The sequence below is a fragment of the Coregonus clupeaformis genome, chromosome 19 (assembly GCF_020615455.1).
Source record: "Coregonus clupeaformis isolate EN_2021a chromosome 19, ASM2061545v1, whole genome shotgun sequence".
Classification (NCBI taxonomy): Eukaryota; Metazoa; Chordata; class Actinopteri; order Salmoniformes; family Salmonidae; genus Coregonus; species Coregonus clupeaformis.
The window spans coordinates 9669472-9688574 of NC_059210.1; the positions used below are offsets into that span (position 1 = coordinate 9669472).

General features: G+C 42.7%; 2 protein-coding genes across 2 annotated transcripts; one reads left to right on the forward strand and one right to left on the reverse strand.

The window, feature by feature from the left end:
- Positions 1 to 165: 165 nt before the first annotated feature.
- Positions 166 to 8568, reverse strand: slc35b4 (solute carrier family 35 member B4). Its single transcript, XM_041836925.2, has 10 exons — positions 8176 to 8568; positions 7837 to 7950; positions 7549 to 7651; positions 7373 to 7422; positions 6959 to 7040; positions 6653 to 6713; positions 5412 to 5521; positions 4323 to 4398; positions 1167 to 1242; positions 166 to 765 (listed from the first exon to the last, which is right to left on the reverse strand). The coding sequence occupies exons 1-10, from the start codon at positions 8250 to 8252 to the stop codon at positions 513 to 515; spliced, it is 1002 nt and encodes a 333-aa protein (XP_041692859.1). The 5' UTR covers positions 8253 to 8568; the 3' UTR covers positions 166 to 512.
- Positions 8569 to 8622: 54 nt separating this feature from the next.
- Positions 8623 to 12599, forward strand: LOC121531277 (vesicle transport protein GOT1B-like). Its single transcript, XM_041836517.1, has 6 exons — positions 8623 to 8773; positions 9119 to 9210; positions 10702 to 10880; positions 11188 to 11269; positions 11539 to 11580; positions 11753 to 12599. Exons 1-5 carry the CDS (start codon positions 8749 to 8751, stop codon positions 11575 to 11577), a joined length of 417 nt encoding a protein of 138 aa, XP_041692451.1. The 5' UTR covers positions 8623 to 8748; the 3' UTR covers positions 11578 to 11580; positions 11753 to 12599.
- The last annotated feature ends 6504 nt before the right edge of the window (positions 12600 to 19103 follow it).

The following is a 19103-nucleotide window of genomic DNA, read 5'->3' on the forward strand; positions in this document are numbered from 1 at the left end:
TGCCTATCCATTTACTCCATTCCAGCTGTTATTATGAGCCGTCCTCCCCTCAGCAGCGTCCACTGTTTGGTGATGTCCTTAAAAATGGGTTAGGTGAGAAGCAACTATTGTTCAAGCAACGAAAACAATAGGAAAAACCTTACTAAAAATACATAATTATGATTCTATTAAAAAACGGACGTGGTCCTACTGCGACTGCAGCAGAGAGGGGAAGGGGGTGGGGGGAGCACGCCTACAACAAATACAGTACAGTACACACACACACACAACTGTGCAGCCAGAGGCACTCTCTTGTGACATTGGCTCTATCTTAATTTCTCTTTTCGAGATTCCTCGCATCCTCTCTCCTCTGCTCCTTTTCAGTCATATTGGAAGAGAATGTCTCAGGCCCCTCCCCAGATCTTCTTCTCCAATGCGTTTTGAGAAGGAGGCAAGGAGAAAGGATGCAGGGAATTGAGGAAAGATTAAGTGAAAAAAAAAAGAGTCATTGAGTGATACGTCGGTGCTGCGTATCACTCCGCCTTCTTCTCTTTCAGCTCTTCTTTTCCTCTCAGTGCCATGCGGACGCTAGTCCAGACCTCTGTGTAGATCAGGGTGCCCAGGAAGACAACGGCAGTGCCCACCCAGTGCCAGGCGGTGAAGGGGTTCTTGAAGTAGAGAATGGAGATGATGAGGCTGATGAACTTCCTCAGTGTGACCACCAGGGTCACGGTGAGAGAGGCACACTCTGTGGTCAGGATGAACACGCCGCGGATACACACGTATCTGAGGAGAAGGTGAAGGACTGCAAGAGGGTGATGATGTTATGTGTTTAATAAAAAAATTATATGCATTTTTTTTTGATGGGCTCTTCTACATCCTTGCATGGGTGCTATGTACAATCTTACATTTTTAAGGTGAATGTTCACAGTCTTCTAGTATGCAGAGAGGTCAGCAATAGTGTGTTGTTCTTACAGTTGTATAAAAACAGGTCTCTACACTAATCTTATTAAACTAAGAGTATTGTGGGGGGGAGTGACGTGAGTGACGACACACTTTTCTGAGATTTTTGTCCATGATGTTGTATTTATAATTTGTTACTGCCGATTATGTTTAGTCTTTAGGTCTACCTTAAAAACCAATTCAACAATTGCAACAATACTGTGAAAGTATTATAAAAAGGATACTGTGTGATTACGTTAATCAGTAGGTATAGCCACATCACTGGAACAGCCTGGCCAATCACAGTAATCTCTACAGGAGCTGGAAGACAAATGACATTTAGGCTACAGGACAACAAGACGACAACAAGAGAACAACAAGAGAACAACAAGACGACAACAAAATAATAACAAGAAGACAACAAGAAGACAACAAGAAGACAACAAGAGAACAACAAGAGGACAATAACTCAATATAAGATTACAAGAAAGACAGACACCAACAGACATAACATGTAAAGTCACTTCTTTACTATTATATACAGTACCAGTCAAACGTTTGGACACACCTACTAATTCAAGGGTTTTTCTTAATTTTTTACTATTTTCTACACTGTAGAATAATAGTGAAGACATCAAAACTATGAAATAACACATATGGAATCATGTAGTAACCAAAAAAAGTGTTAAACAAATCAAGATATCTTTTATATTTGAGATTCTTCAAATAGCCACCCTTTGCCTTGATGACAGCTTTGCACTCTTGGCAACAGTGAAGAGGCAACTCCGGGATGCTGACCTTCTAGGCAGAGTTGCAAAGAAAAAGCCGTATCTCAGACTGGCCAATAAAAAGAAAAGATTAAGATGGGCAGTCTGAGATATTACTTTTTCTTTGCAACTCTGCCTAGAAGGTCAGCATCCCGGAGTCGCCTCTTCATTTTACATTTACATTTTAGTCATTTAGCAGACGCTCTTATCCAGAGCGACTTACAGTTAGTACTGTTGACGTTGAGACTGGTGTTTTGCGGGTACTATTTAATGAAGCTGCCAGTTGAGAACCTGTGAGTTGTCTGTTTCTCAAACTAGACACTAATGTATTTGTCCTCTTGCTCAGTTGTGCACCGGGGCCTCCCACTCCTCTTTCTATTCTGGTTAGAGCCAGTTTGCGCTGTTCTGTGAAGGGAGTACTACATAGCGTTGTACGAGATCTTCAGTTTCTTGGCAAGTTCTCGCATGGAATATCCTTCATTTCTCAGAACAAGAATAGACTGACGAGTTTCAGAAGAAAGTTATTTGTTTCTGGCCATTTTGAGCCTGTAATTGAACCCACAATTGCTGATGCTCCAGATACTCAACTAGTCTCAAGAAGGCAAGTTTTATTGCTTCTTTAAATCAGTACAACAGTTTTCAGCTGTGCTTAACATAATTGCAAAAGGGTTTTCTAATGATCAATTAGCCTTTTAAAATGATAAACTTGGATTAGCAAACACAACGTGCCATTGGAACACAGGACTGATGGTTGCTGATAATGGGCCTCTGTACGCTTATGTAGATATTCCATAAAAAATCAGCCGTTTCCAGCTACAATAGCCATTTACAACATTAACAATGTCTACACTGTATTTCTGCTCAATTTTATGTTATTTTAATGGACAAAAAAAAGCTTTTCTTTCGAAAACAGGGACATTTCTAAGTGACCCCAAACTTTTGAACGGTAGTGTATATACACAGTACACTGAACAAAAGTATAAAATGCAACATGCAACAATTTCAACGATTTAACTGAGTTACAGTTCATATAAGGAAATCAGTCAATTTAAATAAATTCATTCGACCCTAATCTATGGATTTCACATGACTGGGAATACAGATATGCATCTGTTGGTCACAGATACCTTTAAAAAAAGGGTACAGGCGTGGATCAGAAAACCAGTCAGTATCTGGTGTGACCACCATTTGCCTCATGCAGCGCGACATCTCCTTCGCATAGAGTTGATCAGGCTGTTGATTGTGGCTTGTGGAATGTTGTCCCACTCCTCTTCAATGGCTGTGCGAAGTTGCTGGATATTGGCGGGAACTGGAACACGCTGTCGCACACATCGATCCAGAGCATCCTAAACATGCTCAATGGATGACATGTCTGGTGAGTATGCAGGCTATGGAAGAACTGGGACATTTTCAACTTCCAGGAATTGTGTACAGATCCTTGCGACATGGGGCCGTGCATTATCATGCTGAAACATGAGGGGATGGCCGTGGATGAATGGCACGACAATGGGCCTCAGGATCTCGTCACGCTATCTCTGTGCATTCAAATTGCCATCAATAAAATGCAATTGTGTTCGTTGTCCGTAGCTTATGCTTGCCCATACCATAACCCCACCGCCACCATGGGGCAAACCGCTCGCCCACACGACGCCCGGTACAGTTGAAACCAGGACTCATCCGTGAAGAGCACACTTCTCCAGCGTGCCAGTGGCCATCGAAAGTGAGCATTTGCTCACTGAAGTCAGTCACGACGCCGAACTGCAGTCAGGTCAAGACCCTGGTGAGGACGACGAGCACTCAGATGAGCTTCCCTGAGACGGTTTCTGACAGTTTGTGCAGAAATTATTCAGTTGTGCAAACCCACAGTTTCATCAGCTGTCCGGGAGGCTTGATCCCGCAAGTGAAGAAGCCAGATGTGGAGGTCCTGGGCTGGTGTGGTTACATGTGGTCTGCAGTTGTGAGGCCGGTTGGACGTACTGCCAAATTCTCTGGCACAGCTCTGGTGTACATTCCTGCAGTCAGCATTCCAATTACACGCTCCCTCAAAACTTGAGACATCTGTGGCATTGTGTTGTGCTGTGTGACAGAACTGCACATTTTAGAGTGGCCTTTTATTGTCCCCAGCACAAGGTGCACCTGTGTAATGATCATGCTGCTTAATCAGCTTCTTGATATGCCACACCTGTCAGGTGGATGGATTATCTTGGCAAAGGAGAAATGCTCACTAAGAGGGATATAAACAAATTTGTGCACACAATGAGAGAAATAAGCTTTTTGTGCGTATGGAAAATTTCTGGGATCTTTTATTTCAGCTCATAAAACATGGGACCAACACTTTACGTGTTGCATTTATATTTTTGTTCAGTGTAGATTCAACAAAGCGTAAATTACGTCAGTCAGCAAAGACGACAACAACAAACTTAACCTTAGATTATTGAGGTTTGAAGTCCTTTCAATACACTGAACGAGTTGTAAAATGTGGTTAATTTTCCAGGTTTTTCTGAAATCCCAGAGGATTTCTGGAATCATGAAGGAATAAGCAGGAAGAGAATCCTCCAACTGGGATAAAAATACATAAAAAATGAGGATACTTTGACATGTTTCATTCAAATCTTTGACTGTGTTTTAACTCACTGCTTTGACTGAAGAGGACACAATGTTTGTAGATATCTGAGGACAGCAGCAGGAACCCAGGAAGAGGCAAGCAGTGCTGAGAGGGCAACAACAAAACATATTACAATGGCAGAGATTATGGGCCAGTTTCCCAGACACAGATGAAGCCTAGTCTTAAACTAGAAAACATTCTCAATAGAGAATCTCCATTGAAAGTGTTTTTTGGTCCAGGACTAAGCTTCATCTGTGTCCAGGAAACTAAATACACAGAGAATAGACATACATAAAGGTACAGTACAAATCAAGCAATGCAGACAAAACACTGAAAATGCAGCAACTCTTTTTGCAGCAAATGTTAAGGATTAAGCTTTGTACTATTGTATGGTGGAGCATTATGTGAGAGAAGCAAAGCTTTTTAATCTCCATTGCCAGGGGATACATGACAATCACATTTGTTAGTTACTTTGCCTGAAGAAGTGTACGGCATCTGTTAGGTATGAAATGCATTGCATACAGAAGTTTGGGGTTGACACTAGGGCTGTGTTGATACCAGCACTGCAATATTTTTTTCATTGTAAAAATGAAAACACGAAGCAGACGAAACTCATTGGTTCTTTAAAATCTTGTTGTATGTAAAATAGTGTGCTATAGCTTGAAAAAATCAATAAAATGTGACTCTGGATGACAACATTAGGGCTATTTTCCTAAAGAAGTTAAATCCACTTTGCGTTTTGTTTCCTTGCCACATTACATTTACATTTACGTCATTTAGCAGACGCTCTTATCCAGAGCGACTTACATTATTATTTTTCATACCCCCTGTGGGAATCGAACCCACAACCCTGGCGTTGCAAACGCCATGCTCTATCAACTGAGCTACATCCCTGCCGGCCATTCCCTCCCCCTACCCTGGACGACGCGGGCCCAATGCCCCCCCGCCCCATGGGTCTCCCGGTCACGGCCGGCTACGACAGAGCCTGGATTCGAACCAGGATCTCTAGTGGCACAGCTAGCACTGCGATGCAGTGCCTTAGACCACTGCGCCACTCAGGAGACATTAGTAAAGAGTATCGCGATACTGGTATCATCTCGTCCCTAGTTGACACTCACATTGTAGAAGAGAGCCTCCTTGGAGTGTTTGCCATACTGCTTGTACAGGGTCTCCTGAAAGATGCCCATTCTCGCAGACATGAGCAGAGCAAAGGTCAACATGGCGATCCCTAGAATAACAACAAACCTAGGTCAGAAAATCAGGTGGATCATGGTTGAGTTACTGATACCAGAGAGAGAGAGAGAGAGAGAGAGAGAGAGAGAGAGAGAGAGAGAGAGAGAGAGAGAGAGAGAGAGAGAGAGAGAGAGAGAGAGAGAGAGAGAGAGAGAGAGAGAGCACATCAGGCTGGGGCTGAGTGGGTTCCATTTATTTTCAAACACTGAAGGAAGTTTGCTTTGTTTAGCTCGACTCCCCAGAGTCAGATGAACTTGTGGATACCATTTTTATGTATCTGCGCTCAGTATGAAGGAAATTAGAGGTTGTTTCACGAACCAATGCCAACTAGTGTTAGCGCAATGCCTGGAAGTCTTCGGGATCAGCTAGCATGTTAAAATTAAATAGGGAATGGGATAGGTAATGCACCAGGGAATGGGATAGGTAATGCACCAGGGAATGGGATAGGTCATGCACCAGGGAATGGGATAGGTAATGCACCAGGGAATGGGATAGGTAATGCACCAGGGAATGGGATAGGTAATGCACCAGGGAATGGGATAGGTAATGCACCAGGGAATGGGATAGGTAATGGGATAGGTAATGGGATAGGTAATGCACCAGGGAATGGGATAGGTAATGGGATAGGTAATGGGATAGGTAATGCACCAGGGAATGGGATAGGTAATGCACCAGGGAATGGGATAGGTAATGCACCAGGGAATGGGGATAGGTAATGCACCAGGGAATGGGATAGGTAATGCACCAGGGAATGGGATAGGTCATGCACCAGGGAATGGGATAGGTAATGCACCAGGGAATGGGATAGGTAATGCACCAGGGGCGGAATTCTTGAGATCTGCAGGCGGAAATAGAATTTGTGCAAGTCAAGTCATTTCCCATTGACATGAATGTGTGGTTTATTTATGTAATAGTCAAAGAGTTGTGCATGCTTATCTCAAGCCTTTGTCAACAACAGAAACAATAAGTGGCCAGTTCTCAGTTAAAAGGTAGTCCCAACTTGTCTGGGCTCAGGTAACGATCTCTTTATCAAAAATGTGTCGTCAACAAAGAGTTCTGGCTGAGCGGGAGTGATGACTCAGTCAAATCATTCCTATACACACCCAACAGTCCATGGCAAACTTACCTAACAGCCAATGCAGGAAGGCATAAACATCTTGTTCCTCTGAGCCCTCGGCCCCTGTGTTCTGCACAAGGAAAAACAGAGTTCACTAAATAGCACAGCATAACTTATTAAGTTGTTCTGTGTTGAGTTAAAGATCTCACTGTACACTATGAACATGTACTGTAGGTGTGTAACAAAGTGTAGCAACTGTGTAACAATGTTTTTAACAACTCTGCTACAAGACAACTGTGAAGCTGCGACCCACAATGCACATTATATGGAAGAAAAGTGTGTGGTTGAACAGAAACATGTTATTGAGGAACTCACCACTTGTCTGGCGGACATAATGGTGCATATGAAGATACCCAGAGACACCATCGCTATGGAGAGATATTTACTCATTGAATACCTGCAGGGGAAAGATGCAGTACATGGTTTTAGAACCTCCCTATCAGAGTTTGGATAACCAGATGTTTTACTTAAGCTATAAGATCACAATTATAACAGCAGTCTGTGCATGCAAAATAGTGACAAAAGCAGCAACGCATTCCCAGAATGCAACACATAATACAACTGAAGAGCAAACCATTCATCTATCAAAATAATGGTTCTAAGGTGTCTTTTTAGCAACATCTACATTCTAACATGTTAAACAAGTATAAAGGGTTTGTGACGCGAGAGAGGGGGGGTTGGGGTATATAAAGACTGCCAAGTCAAGAGATATTAGGCAGGGATGTATACCTTTTCTTCAGAATTATTATACCCAGGATCATGTTAGCTATTAATGATCCCTGTGGAGATATAAACACACAAAGCACACAATTAGTCAACCAAGAAGAGGTTTTAGATGGTAATAGGTGGTATGAGGCATCAGATATTAAGTTAAAGTTAAGCTATAAGGAAATTGATATACTTACAGATCTGAAGATCATGTGCAGAGGCATAGCGATATTGAAGTTGAGGGCATAGTTGTTGATCACACTGACAGTGAAGAACATGGTTACCATGATCACATAGTTGCTATAAAGAAGAAATAAACACAAAGGTTGAATTAAAACTGTGCTTCTCATCTCATCCCTGATAGACAGACAAACGGACAGACGGACCAACAGACTGACACGCAGACAGACAGACAACACAATTATAGATAGACAGACAGCTCAATAATTCCATCACTGTAGCTACATTCTCAGACATTAGGCTACCTCATGGGGATGGCTGGTTTCTTTCTTCCAAAGTTCGTCTCGAAGATGAATCCCTCCAATGCAATGAAGGCAAATTGAGCAAAGGTCACAATGTTGCCACATCCTGGGAACTCTCTGGGAGTAGAATAATGCATAAAAGTGTGCATGAATAGCATCAATTATTAGGAAATATGCTAGCCTACATAATAGATTACTGCAATGTAAGCACAACAGCATCTTAGCTATACAACCAAAGAATGCAGAAATACTCTAAAGATTGAACCTAATTTAACCATGGAAGCTAGTAGCCTAGTCTAGTGCAGTCAATAGTTGTTAATGAGTTCAGAGTTGATAACTGACCTTACAAGTAGCTCCAGAAACACAACATTGCTGCAGCACCCAACAAAAACAAGAAGTACTGCAAAAATGGTGTTCATGTTTGTAGTTACCGGTAAAAACCTTGTTGAAAATTAGATAACGTTACTTGTTCAAGAGTATTTCTAACGAGGACATTGTGTAAACACAGATTTCTGCTCGTGATAAAGAAGTTGGTACGCATGGGTGTTGTAGTTTTCGCAAGGATAACCACATTTCCCATAAAGATAGTATTGTTCAAAGAAATGTAAACTGCAGAGAGCCCTGATAGAATGTCAAGCGGCAGTAGCTTAAATATTCACAAATAGATCCCCCATTATCTTCATTTTCTCACATTTTCTACAACAAACAACAACAAAATAGCTTCTACGCAGCACTGCGCAGAACTGATTCCCGCGAACGTATCATTTGAGTTTGCGTGAGTGCGTTGTTCCAGAAGACGTAGCGCCAGCATCTCTCTGCTGTCAACAAGCTTCGCACCACATAGACTGCTAGTTAGCTATCTAACGATTATTGAATGAGAACAAGTTGTTTGCCAGTTGCTACACTGCACCCAAAATGATCTCTCTAACGGATTCACAAAGTAAGACCACTTAATTAATAAATGAAATGTTTTAAGCTTGTATCTTTTCTTTGTGAGCAACTTCTTCTAGCTAGCCACTCACCATGATTGAATGAATGGCACCATCGCCCTATTTTATGAGCTCCCTATTATGAGCTTCAATGCTAGTCATATCATGTCACCTAGGTATCGCTAGCTAGAAGAATCTGTACTGTAGTCCGTAGCTAGCTAGCTACCAACGCTTATTCATGAGTTCACTGATCTGTAGAGTGAGTGCCATATGAATGAATGGATGGATGAATGAAGGTGTCAATCAATGTCAATGGAAAGCTTAACTATGTATTGACATCTATTTTGGCTACACAGAGATCGGTATGGGGTTGACAGGCTTCGGCGTGTTCTTCCTCTTATTCGGGATGGTCCTGTTTTTTGACAAGGCTCTTCTTGCCATTGGAAATGTGAGTTGCAGCCCAAGCCTACATAATCATAATGTTGTGATGTATTCCATAGATGCCCTCTGTGTGTATGTGTACCAACTTTCTTTATGGTAAAGTTACAAGAATTACTTATTTCTGCTGCTATACCCCTTACTCTCTGGAATAAACACTTCCAGCTAGTGTTATGGAGGCCTTTGATGATTCTCTGTTGTAATGCATGGCGACAGTAATTGTCAGGGTTTCTGATCAAACCACCATGTCAGGACATGTTTAGCTGGTGTTATTGGTGTGTGACCTCCAGCAGTTTGCATAGCTAAATGAAGTGATATGACAACGACATACTGTACTGCACTAGCCTTGCATCCAAAATGATTTCACTAAGAAATATTATTTCTCTCATATTTTTGGCACACATTTTTTTTACATCCCTGTTAATGAGCATTTATCTTTTGCCAAGATAATCCATCCATCTGAGAGTTGTGACATATCAAGAAGCTGATTAAACAGCATGAGCATTACACAGGTGCACCTTGTGCTGGGGACAATAAAAGGCCACTCTAAAATGTGCAGTTTTGTCACACAACACAATGCCACAGATGTCTCAAGTTTTGAGGGAGCATGCAATTGGCATGCTGACTGCAGGAATGTCCACCAGAGCTGTTGCCAGATAATTGAATGTTAATTCCTCTACCATAAGCCGCCTCCAACGTTGTTTTAGAGAATTTGGCAGTACGTCCAACTGGCCTCACAGCCGCAGACCATGTGTATGGCGTTGTGTGGGCGAGAGGTTTGCTGATGTCAACGTTGTGAACATAGTGCCCCATGGTGGAGGTGGGGTTATGGTATGGGCAAGCATACGCTACGGACAACGAACACAATTGCATTTTATCGATGGCAATTTGAATGCACAGAGATACCGTGACAAGATCTTAAGGCCCATTGTCATGCCATTCATCCGCCGCCATCACCTCATGTTTCAGCATGATAATGCACAGCCCCATGTCGCAAGGATCTGTACACAATTCCTGGAAGTTGAAAATGTCCCAGTTCTTCCATGGCCTGGGATGCTCTGGATCAACGTGTACGACAGCGTGTTCCAGTTCCCGCCAATGTCCAGCAATTTCCCAAAGCCATTGAAGAGGAGTGGGACAACATTCCAAAAGCCACAATCAACAGCCTGATCAACTCTATGCGAAGGAGATGTGTCACACTGCATGAGGCAAATAAATGGTGGTCACACCAGATATTGACTGGTTTTCTGATCCACGCCCCTACCTTTAAAAAAAAGGTATCTGTGACCAACAGATGCATATCTGTATTCCCAGTCATGTGAAATCCATAGATTAGGGCAGAGTGAATTTTATTTAATTGACTGATTTTAACTGTAACTTGGTAAAATCTTTGAAATTGTAGCATTTTGCGTTTATATTTTTGTTCTGTAAAAATCCGTTTGGATGCAGCCAGGCTAGTACCTCCAATCCTCTGTTTATTTTCCCTGTGTTTGTGTGTCAGATATTGTTTGTAGCAGGCCTAGCCTTTGTTATCGGCTTGGAGCGTACCTTCAAATTCTTCTTCCAGAGACACAAATCTAAAGCCACCAGTTTCTTCCTGGGAGGCGTAGTCGTGGTTCTGATTGGCTGGCCCATCATTGGAGTGGTGCTGGAGATATATGGATTCTTTCTCTTATTCAGGTGAGTTGGTCTGAAATGACAGTTGGTCAAAAATAAGTTGGTCAAAAAATGGGCTAATATCAAGTTCTTTCCTCGATTCCTTGCTTCTTCTCTCCTCAAAATATCAGAGGGAAGTGATGAGAGCATTGGAGGAGAAACAACCTTGTATCCTTTCCTCCAATGCTCTCCCGTTTGCTTCCCTATAACATTTTGCGAAGTAGGGGAAGGGGGGAGGATGTGATGAATCAAGAAAAATCTTTTTCAGATTCACCCTAAATGACAGTCCTCAGATTCTCACCTCTCTGTGCCACTCTCTTCTCTTTTCCAGGGGCTTTTTCCCAGTGGCAGTAGGCTTCATCAGGAGGGTGCCTGTCCTCGGGTCCATACTCAACCTCCCAGGGATTAGTGGAGTAAGTATCAAGTTTCATGTTTATTCGCTGTGTGTAATGTGGCAAAGTTCATAGAATTGTTTTCGTCTCCATGCTCCTTTTCATCTCTGCCCTGCGTCTCTAGGGGCCAGTTTTCCCAGACACAAATTAAGCTTAGTCCTAGACTAAAAAGGGCTTAAATTGAGATTCTCTATTGAGTTTGCTTTTTAGTCTTAATCTGTGTCCAGGAAACCGCCCCTAAATTGTAAAGATTGTGGTATACTGATAATCGAATTATCTCTCTTTTTCAGTTGATGGACAAAGTCAGTGAGAGCAACAATATGGTATAACAGGTAACCTCTTTGGATTGGAAGATATTAAATTGCTTTACTCTATTCATAATAGTTTATAATGGTGACTTTGTTCCCTACTGGTCAACTACTATTGGTCAACATAAGTTAAAGGTCAAAGCTGTGAATCAAAAACGTATTTCTGTTCAAAGAAAAATTATGTTATTTTGGGCAGGTGTATGAATACGACTGGCATCGTAAAGTATATTTTGACAATAAGGAAACGGCCTCATAACCTGGTTGCCATTGATGGACATTGTTACTAAGGGACTACTTTATTTCAAGGCCCAATGGGTGAATTGGGCCCTTTTTGTGTTACTGCCCGTTCCTGATGATGATGATTCACACGTGACTGGACCAACCACTGGAATGGACATCTCTATGGAGGAGTCTGGAATCTGTTACAGATGCCTTCCTTCTAGATTAATAGATATGTTCTAGATTGGAATGTTCTGGAATGTTGTGCCTGTACTGTCATGAAGAAAATCGTTTTTTGGTTACCTTGATGATGAAGCGTTTAGAACACAGCTTGTTTTACACCTGGGGCCTGTTCAGGAGGCTGTAGCGTTACAGAACGTTCAGATAGAAATGTATAGTGTAGAACAGATATGATTCTGTCAGAGAATTACATCAGCTCTATTTGTTCCTTATTCTATCTGCAATGTTCAGAATGTTTAGCATCACCGAATACACTCCTGCCTATGAGTGGTATAACTGAGCTGTTGTAGATAAATAGCCCTGTGCGCACAATGGATACAATTGTTTTAGCTGGTCCAGGGCACTGTGTGAGCTGAATTTCCACATTTTAGACTGGTCCTATAGGAAACCTCCGCCCAACCGGGACACTGGACGAGCTACAAGGAATGGATCCAATACTACAGATGTGTCTCTACAGTCCAGATACTGCTGGCCTCACAGCAGCTGGGCTTTACCAGTCACTTTCTATTTAATGTATTAAGAGGCTTGTTGTCAGAGAGATGTTTTACTCAATGTACAGTATCTTTTATAAATACATGATTGAAATAAAGTATGTTTTTTTAAATTCTGTTTGTCAGAGAAATGTGTTTTAATGACACATGAAATTCAGATGACTAATGTAGATTAGTGACTAGTGATGTAGTTTGAAATAGGACATTCAAAGACGTATCAAGATTGCAGATTGAACACAGACAACCTGTGAAAACATGAATCATCAACCTCCCTCAATAATGCCAATGTATAATAACAAAGTATTCAATCTGAGAAAATATGAATGTGAAGTAATTATGGGGGAAAATATGTCAAAACATACATTGATCAACCACTCTTGGGCTCATTCTCAAACAGAAAAGCGCATGGGAGGTATGACCTTCTCTGGACTCGTGCACCACCAGTGAGCCTAGTGCACCACCAGTGAGCCTAGAGCACCACGAGTGAGCCTAGTGCACCACCAGTGAGCCTAGTGCACCACCAGTGAGCCTAGAGCACCACCAGTGAGCCTAGAGCACCACCAGTGAGCCTAGTGCACCACCAGTGAGCCTAGTGCACCACCAGTGAGCCTAGTGCACCACCAGTGAGCCTAGAGCACCACCAGTGAGCCTAGAGCACCACCAGTGAGCCTAGTGCACCACCAGTGAGCCTAGTGCACCACCAGTGAGCCTAGAGCACCACCAGTGAGCCTAGAGCGGTTAGAAGACACCGACTCCATTTCTCATTCATGAAATGTATCATTAGTAACAATAAGCGGGGTAATCCAGTGAACACAGGTTATGCATACTCTGTGTTCTATGAATGCATGCCAGCAAAGCCACTCAATAATGCCAATGTATAATAACAAAGTATTCAATCTGAGAAAATATGAATGTGAAGTAATTATGGGGGAAAATATGTCATAACATACATTGATCAACCACTCTTGGGCTCATTCTCAAACAGAAAAGCGCATGGGAGGTATGACCTTCTCTGGACTCGTGCACCACCAGTGAGCCTAGTGCACCACCAGTGAGCCTAGTGCACCACCAGTGAGCCTAGTGCACCACCAGTGAGCCCAGAGCACCACCAGTGAGCCCAGAGCACCACCAGTGAGCCTAGAGCACCACGAGTGAGCCTAGTGCACCACCAGTGAGCCTAGTGCACCACCAGTGAGCCTAGTGCACCACCAGTGAGCCTAGAGCACCACCAGTGAGCCTAGAGCACCACCAGTGAGCCCAGAGCACCACCAGTGAGCCCAGAGCACCACCAGTGAGCCTAGAGCACCACGAGTGAGCCTAGTGCACCACCAGTGAGCCTAGTGCACCACCAGTGAGCCTAGTGCACCACCAGTGAGCCTAGAGCACCACCAGTGAGCCTAGAGCACCACCAGTGAGCCTAGTGCACCACCAGTGAGCCTAGTGCACCACCAGTGAGCCTAGAGCACCACCAGTGAGCCTAGTGCACCACCAGTGAGCCTAGTGCACCACCAGTGAGCCTAGAGCACCACCAGTGAGCCTAGAGCACCACCAGTGAGCCTAGAGCACCACCAGTGAGCCTAGTGCACCACCAGTGAGCCTAGAGCACCACGAGTGAGCCTAGAGCGGTTAGAAGACACCGACTCCATTTCTCATTCATAAAATGTATCATTAGGAACAATAAGCGGGGTAATCCAGTGAACACAGGTTATGCATACTCTGTGTTCTATGAATGCATGCCAGCAAAGCCACTACACAACACAACACTAAACAATACATTAATTGCACTATAACGGTGACAAACGATGCCCACAACCTGTTAGGGCCTACATAAAGCTGTCCCAACAACAGAGTTTTCTTTTCAGCACCATGGAGTGAATCCTTACCACCGCTACACCTGGCTATCAGCGGAGCCTTGTCTGGCAGCGAAACAGTTCATTCAGCCTCATTTACTGCCTTTTGAAAAAACATAGCTGATATGGCTGACTTGCTTAAACAAATGTGGTTTCTACTGACAATTGAGATGTACAAACTATGGCATAAGGGGACGACAAGCGGATAAGAGACAATCTGTAATTTCGATTGAGACATTAATGAGCGAGCTAGGACAGACGTAGTCAATATAACTATTTGTTCAGCACTTTTGAAATGTACAGCAACATAATTCAGAACATGGGCCATTCTTAGAGTATTCTCCCTGTACACCAAGTCAGAACCGTAGGATAAATAAAGGGGGAATATAAGCAGACAATGAAAGCTCTTACGATATTTGATATTATTACATTTCTCTAAAACAGGCTATAGGCTACATGTGCACCACCAAGCCAGAACAGTAGGCTAAGTTATGAGGGGGGAAAGGGACCAAATTATTAGGGTGAGGCACACGGGCTCTAACAGCTTGCTACACAACATATACTTGGTATTACTTTCTTAGCTACAGTATACGTACAGTGAGGGGAAAAAGTATATGATCGCCTGCTGATTTTGTACGTTTGCCCACTGACAAAGAAAGGATCAGTCTATAATTTTAATGGTAGGTTTATTTGAACAGTGAGAGACAGAATAACAACAAAATATTCCAGAAAGACGCATGTCAAAAATGTTATAAATTAATTTGCATTTTAATCAGGGAAATAAGTATTTGACCCCCTCTCAATCAGAAAGATTTCTGGCTCCCAGGTGTCTTTTATACAGGTAACGAGCTGAGATTAGGAGCACACTCTTAAAGGGAGTGCTCCTAATCCCAGTTTGTTACCTATATAAAAGACACCTGTCCACAGAAGCAATCAATCAATCAGATTCCAAACTCTCCACCATGGCCAAGACCAAAGAGCTCTCCAAGGATATCAGGGACAAGATTGTAGACCTACACAAGGCTGGAATGGGCTACAAGACCATCGCCAAGCAGCTTGGTGAGAAGGTGACAACAGTTGGTGTGATAATTCGCAAATGGAAGAAACACAAAAGAACTGTAAATCTCCCTCGGCCTGGGGCTCCATGCAAGATCTCACCTCGTGGAGTTGCAATGATCATGAGAACGGTGAGGAATCAGCCCAGAACTACACGGGAGGATCTTGTCAATGATCTCAAGGCAGCTGGGACCATAGTCACCAAGAAAACAATTGGTAACACACTACGCCGTGAAGGACTGATATCCTGCAGCGCCCGCAAGGTCCCCCTGCTCAAGAAAGCACATATACAGGGCCGTCTGAAGTTTGCCAATGAACATCTGAATGATTCAGACGAGAACTGGGTGAAAGTGTTGTGGTCAGATGAGACCAAAATCGAGCTCTTTGGCATCAACTCAACTAGCCGTGTTTGGAGGAGGAGGAATGCTTCCTATGACCCCAAGAACACCATCCCCACCGTCAAACATGGAGGTGGAAACATTATGCTTTGGGGGTATTTTTCTGCTAAGGGGACAGGATAACTTCACCGCATCAAAGGGACGATGGACGGGGCCATGTACCGTCAAATCTTGGGTGGGAACCTCCTTCCCTCAGCCAGGGCATTGAAAATGGGTCGTGGATGGGTATTCCAGCATGACAATGACCCAAAACACACGGCCAAGGCAACAAAGGAGTGGCTCAAGAAGAAGCACATTAAGGTCCTGGAGTGGCCTAGCCAGTCTCCAGACCTTAATCCCATAGAAAATCTGTGGAGGGAGCTGAAGGTTCGAGTTGCCAAACGTCAGCCTCGAAACCTTAATGACTTGGAGAAGATCTGCAAAGAGGAGTGGAACAAAATCCCTCCTGAGATGTGTGCAAACCTGGTGGCCAACTACAAGATACGTCTGACCTCTGTGATTGCCAACAAGGGTTTTGCCACCAAGTACTAAGTCATGTTTTGCAGAGGGGTCAAATACTTATTTCCCTCATTAAAATGCAAATCAATTTATAACATTTTTGACATGCATTTTCCTGGATTTTTTTGTTGTTATTCTGTCTCTCACTGTTCAAATAAACCTACCATTAAAATTATAGACTGATCATGTCTTTGTCAGTGGGCAAACTTACAAAATCAGCAGGGGATAAAATACTTTTTTCCCTCACTGTATCTCCCTGGCATATTACATCATTTATGCAGCAGCATACAATACATTTTTGGACTCACCTTGTTGTGCTGTGGTCACTTGAACAGGAAGGTGGCGCAGCGGTCCTTCTTGTGGGCAAATTTTGTCATACATTTTTGTCATCAAAGTCTGGCATTCTCTGGATTTAGGGTGCTTTCACGACAACTGGGAACTTGGAAAAAAAACAAGGTTGAATCATGATTTCAGTGAACTTCAGGTCGGAGCTCTAGAAAGAGGCTAGAGTTCCTGACATGGAATTCCGTGTTGGATGACCGTTCAAAACATATTTTCCCAGTCGGAGCTCGTTTTTTCCCCCGAGTTCCCAGTTGTCTTGAACTCACTGAAGTCTGAGATTTGCCAGTTCCGAGTTTCCAGTTGTTTTGAACGCGGTAGAAGTCATTCCTGGATTGACAGCATGGCCAATGTATTCAACCCTTTCTGGCCCATTGTGTTGTATGAGAATGTTTATCCTTTTAAGCTTGGAAAAGAGACCCTTAAACCCAGACTTGGACCACACACCCACTCCACTGAATAACAGGCTAGTGATTGCTTTGCAACGCTTGCAGTTAGCCACTGATTCCTTCCAAACCACTCATTGTTGAATTTGCGATTTCCAACTTGTGTAATGTTTATGTCCAATGGCCGATGAGCACCGATAGGTATTATCTATAATTTATCTTAATATGATTGAAAAGGATTTGCCAGTAGATTGTCGATTTGATTCATGATGATGATTGCTTGTCTAGCTTGCTAGGTATGATTTTGAAAGTATGATGTTGATATGATCAGTCCAATCAAAGCTACGGTAGATATAACGTGATTTGACTTCATTTTATCTGTGGCCAATGACCTTGAGCCTTCTTGGATGGGCACTTTTAATGTAAATCTATGGCAGCACCCAAGGGGCTTGATTTCTACTCATGCTCTCCCTGTAGATTTTGCAGTGACGTAGTGTCCCCATGAGTGACAGAACACTGAGCCGATCACGGCCAACTAGAGAACATTACCAACCCTTGTGCTCTGTATTTTCCGCTGGGTGCCCCACCACCACAGAAAGCACTGAGCTAGGCTGAAACACCTGCATTTTGGAGCTGCCTTACTCAACTATTTAAAAAATTACATTGTTTGCAAACTGATATGTGACATGTATTAATGCCAAAATAACATGCAAAACAGTCACAAAAAAATGAATGATGGTTCGCCACTGGTGTGGTGTCTTGACAGTGACCTGCAAGGAGAACGCTGATGGGCTGAAAAGGTCTCGGTGGCATCAGCTCTCCTAAAACATCTACAGCAGCTGGCTAGTGAGACCTTCTAAAGTGCCACTCCTTTCTTTAGCTTGACCCAGTTTCACATAATGACATGCAATACATTATTTATTTGCAGCCAGGGAAAATATTTATATTTTCAAGACCAACCAAGTTGAAAACCAACTACAATGTTGAACGCTACATTTTTCATGTTGTGAAAAATTATTTATGTACTACCAATTTGGTAATGCATTGAATAAAACGATTAAAATTATATTATTATTATTAATGCAGTAAATCACTTTGGTATTTTTTAAAATTATTATTTTTAAAGCTCTCCAATGTCACTTGAGCTGTTTTCCTGAACAACTATATTGCTGTGTTCCGTGCTGGACTTTCATTCATAAGGGATTTCCCATCACAGTAAACTCTTGCGGTGAGAAGAGAAGAAAGTGAAGTAGACAACTGACAGAGCACCTTACTTCACATCGTTTATATCCAAAATGACACCCTATTACCTATAAAGTGCACTATTTTTGATCAGACCCCTGGAATAGGGTGCCATTTCAGACGCTGTCAGAAACACCACTCTGAACACCATCCATACCCGTCTCATACCGACGTGGGACGACATGACAAGACACATTTCTATGGGTCAGACTTGGGGAATAGCGTGTCTGCTGTTAGGGCAGTGACAAACAGAGGTTGCACATAGAGGCATAATCTGTCTGCTACAAAACAGTACGGTGACACTCCACCCTAGGCCTAGGGCTCAATCTGAGCATAACTGAAAACAACCCTTATAAAGGGCTGTGTTAACAAGTGTTAATGCATGCCTTAAAGGGGCAAACCCTTTAGATTCATGATCTTGTACCCATTGATTCTTGAAGAGTATAATGTATAAATGCCTCATGAGCTGAGTTCAACTGTCGTCCCCCTTCAGAACCCAAAATATAAGATTGTTTTACTCCAATGTTTGAAACAATGTAAATGTAAACAAACACTGTATAGCCTCAAAACATGGTTAAGACTATACTTTGATATAATGGATGGTCAGTTCTTGCATCCATAACTGTCTATGAAGTTGAGAGTGATTACATTTCTCCATGCTCGATGCTTTGTTATTGTTTCAACTGCTGATTGGCCCTTTAAATCATTATTGTTTAAAAATACAGTTCAACTAAGTAGACCCCAAAAATATTTTTTTAGAAGGCATACACTTCTAAATCTTAACCAAATAAAATACCATTGTGTCACGATCGTTAGACGGAGTAGACC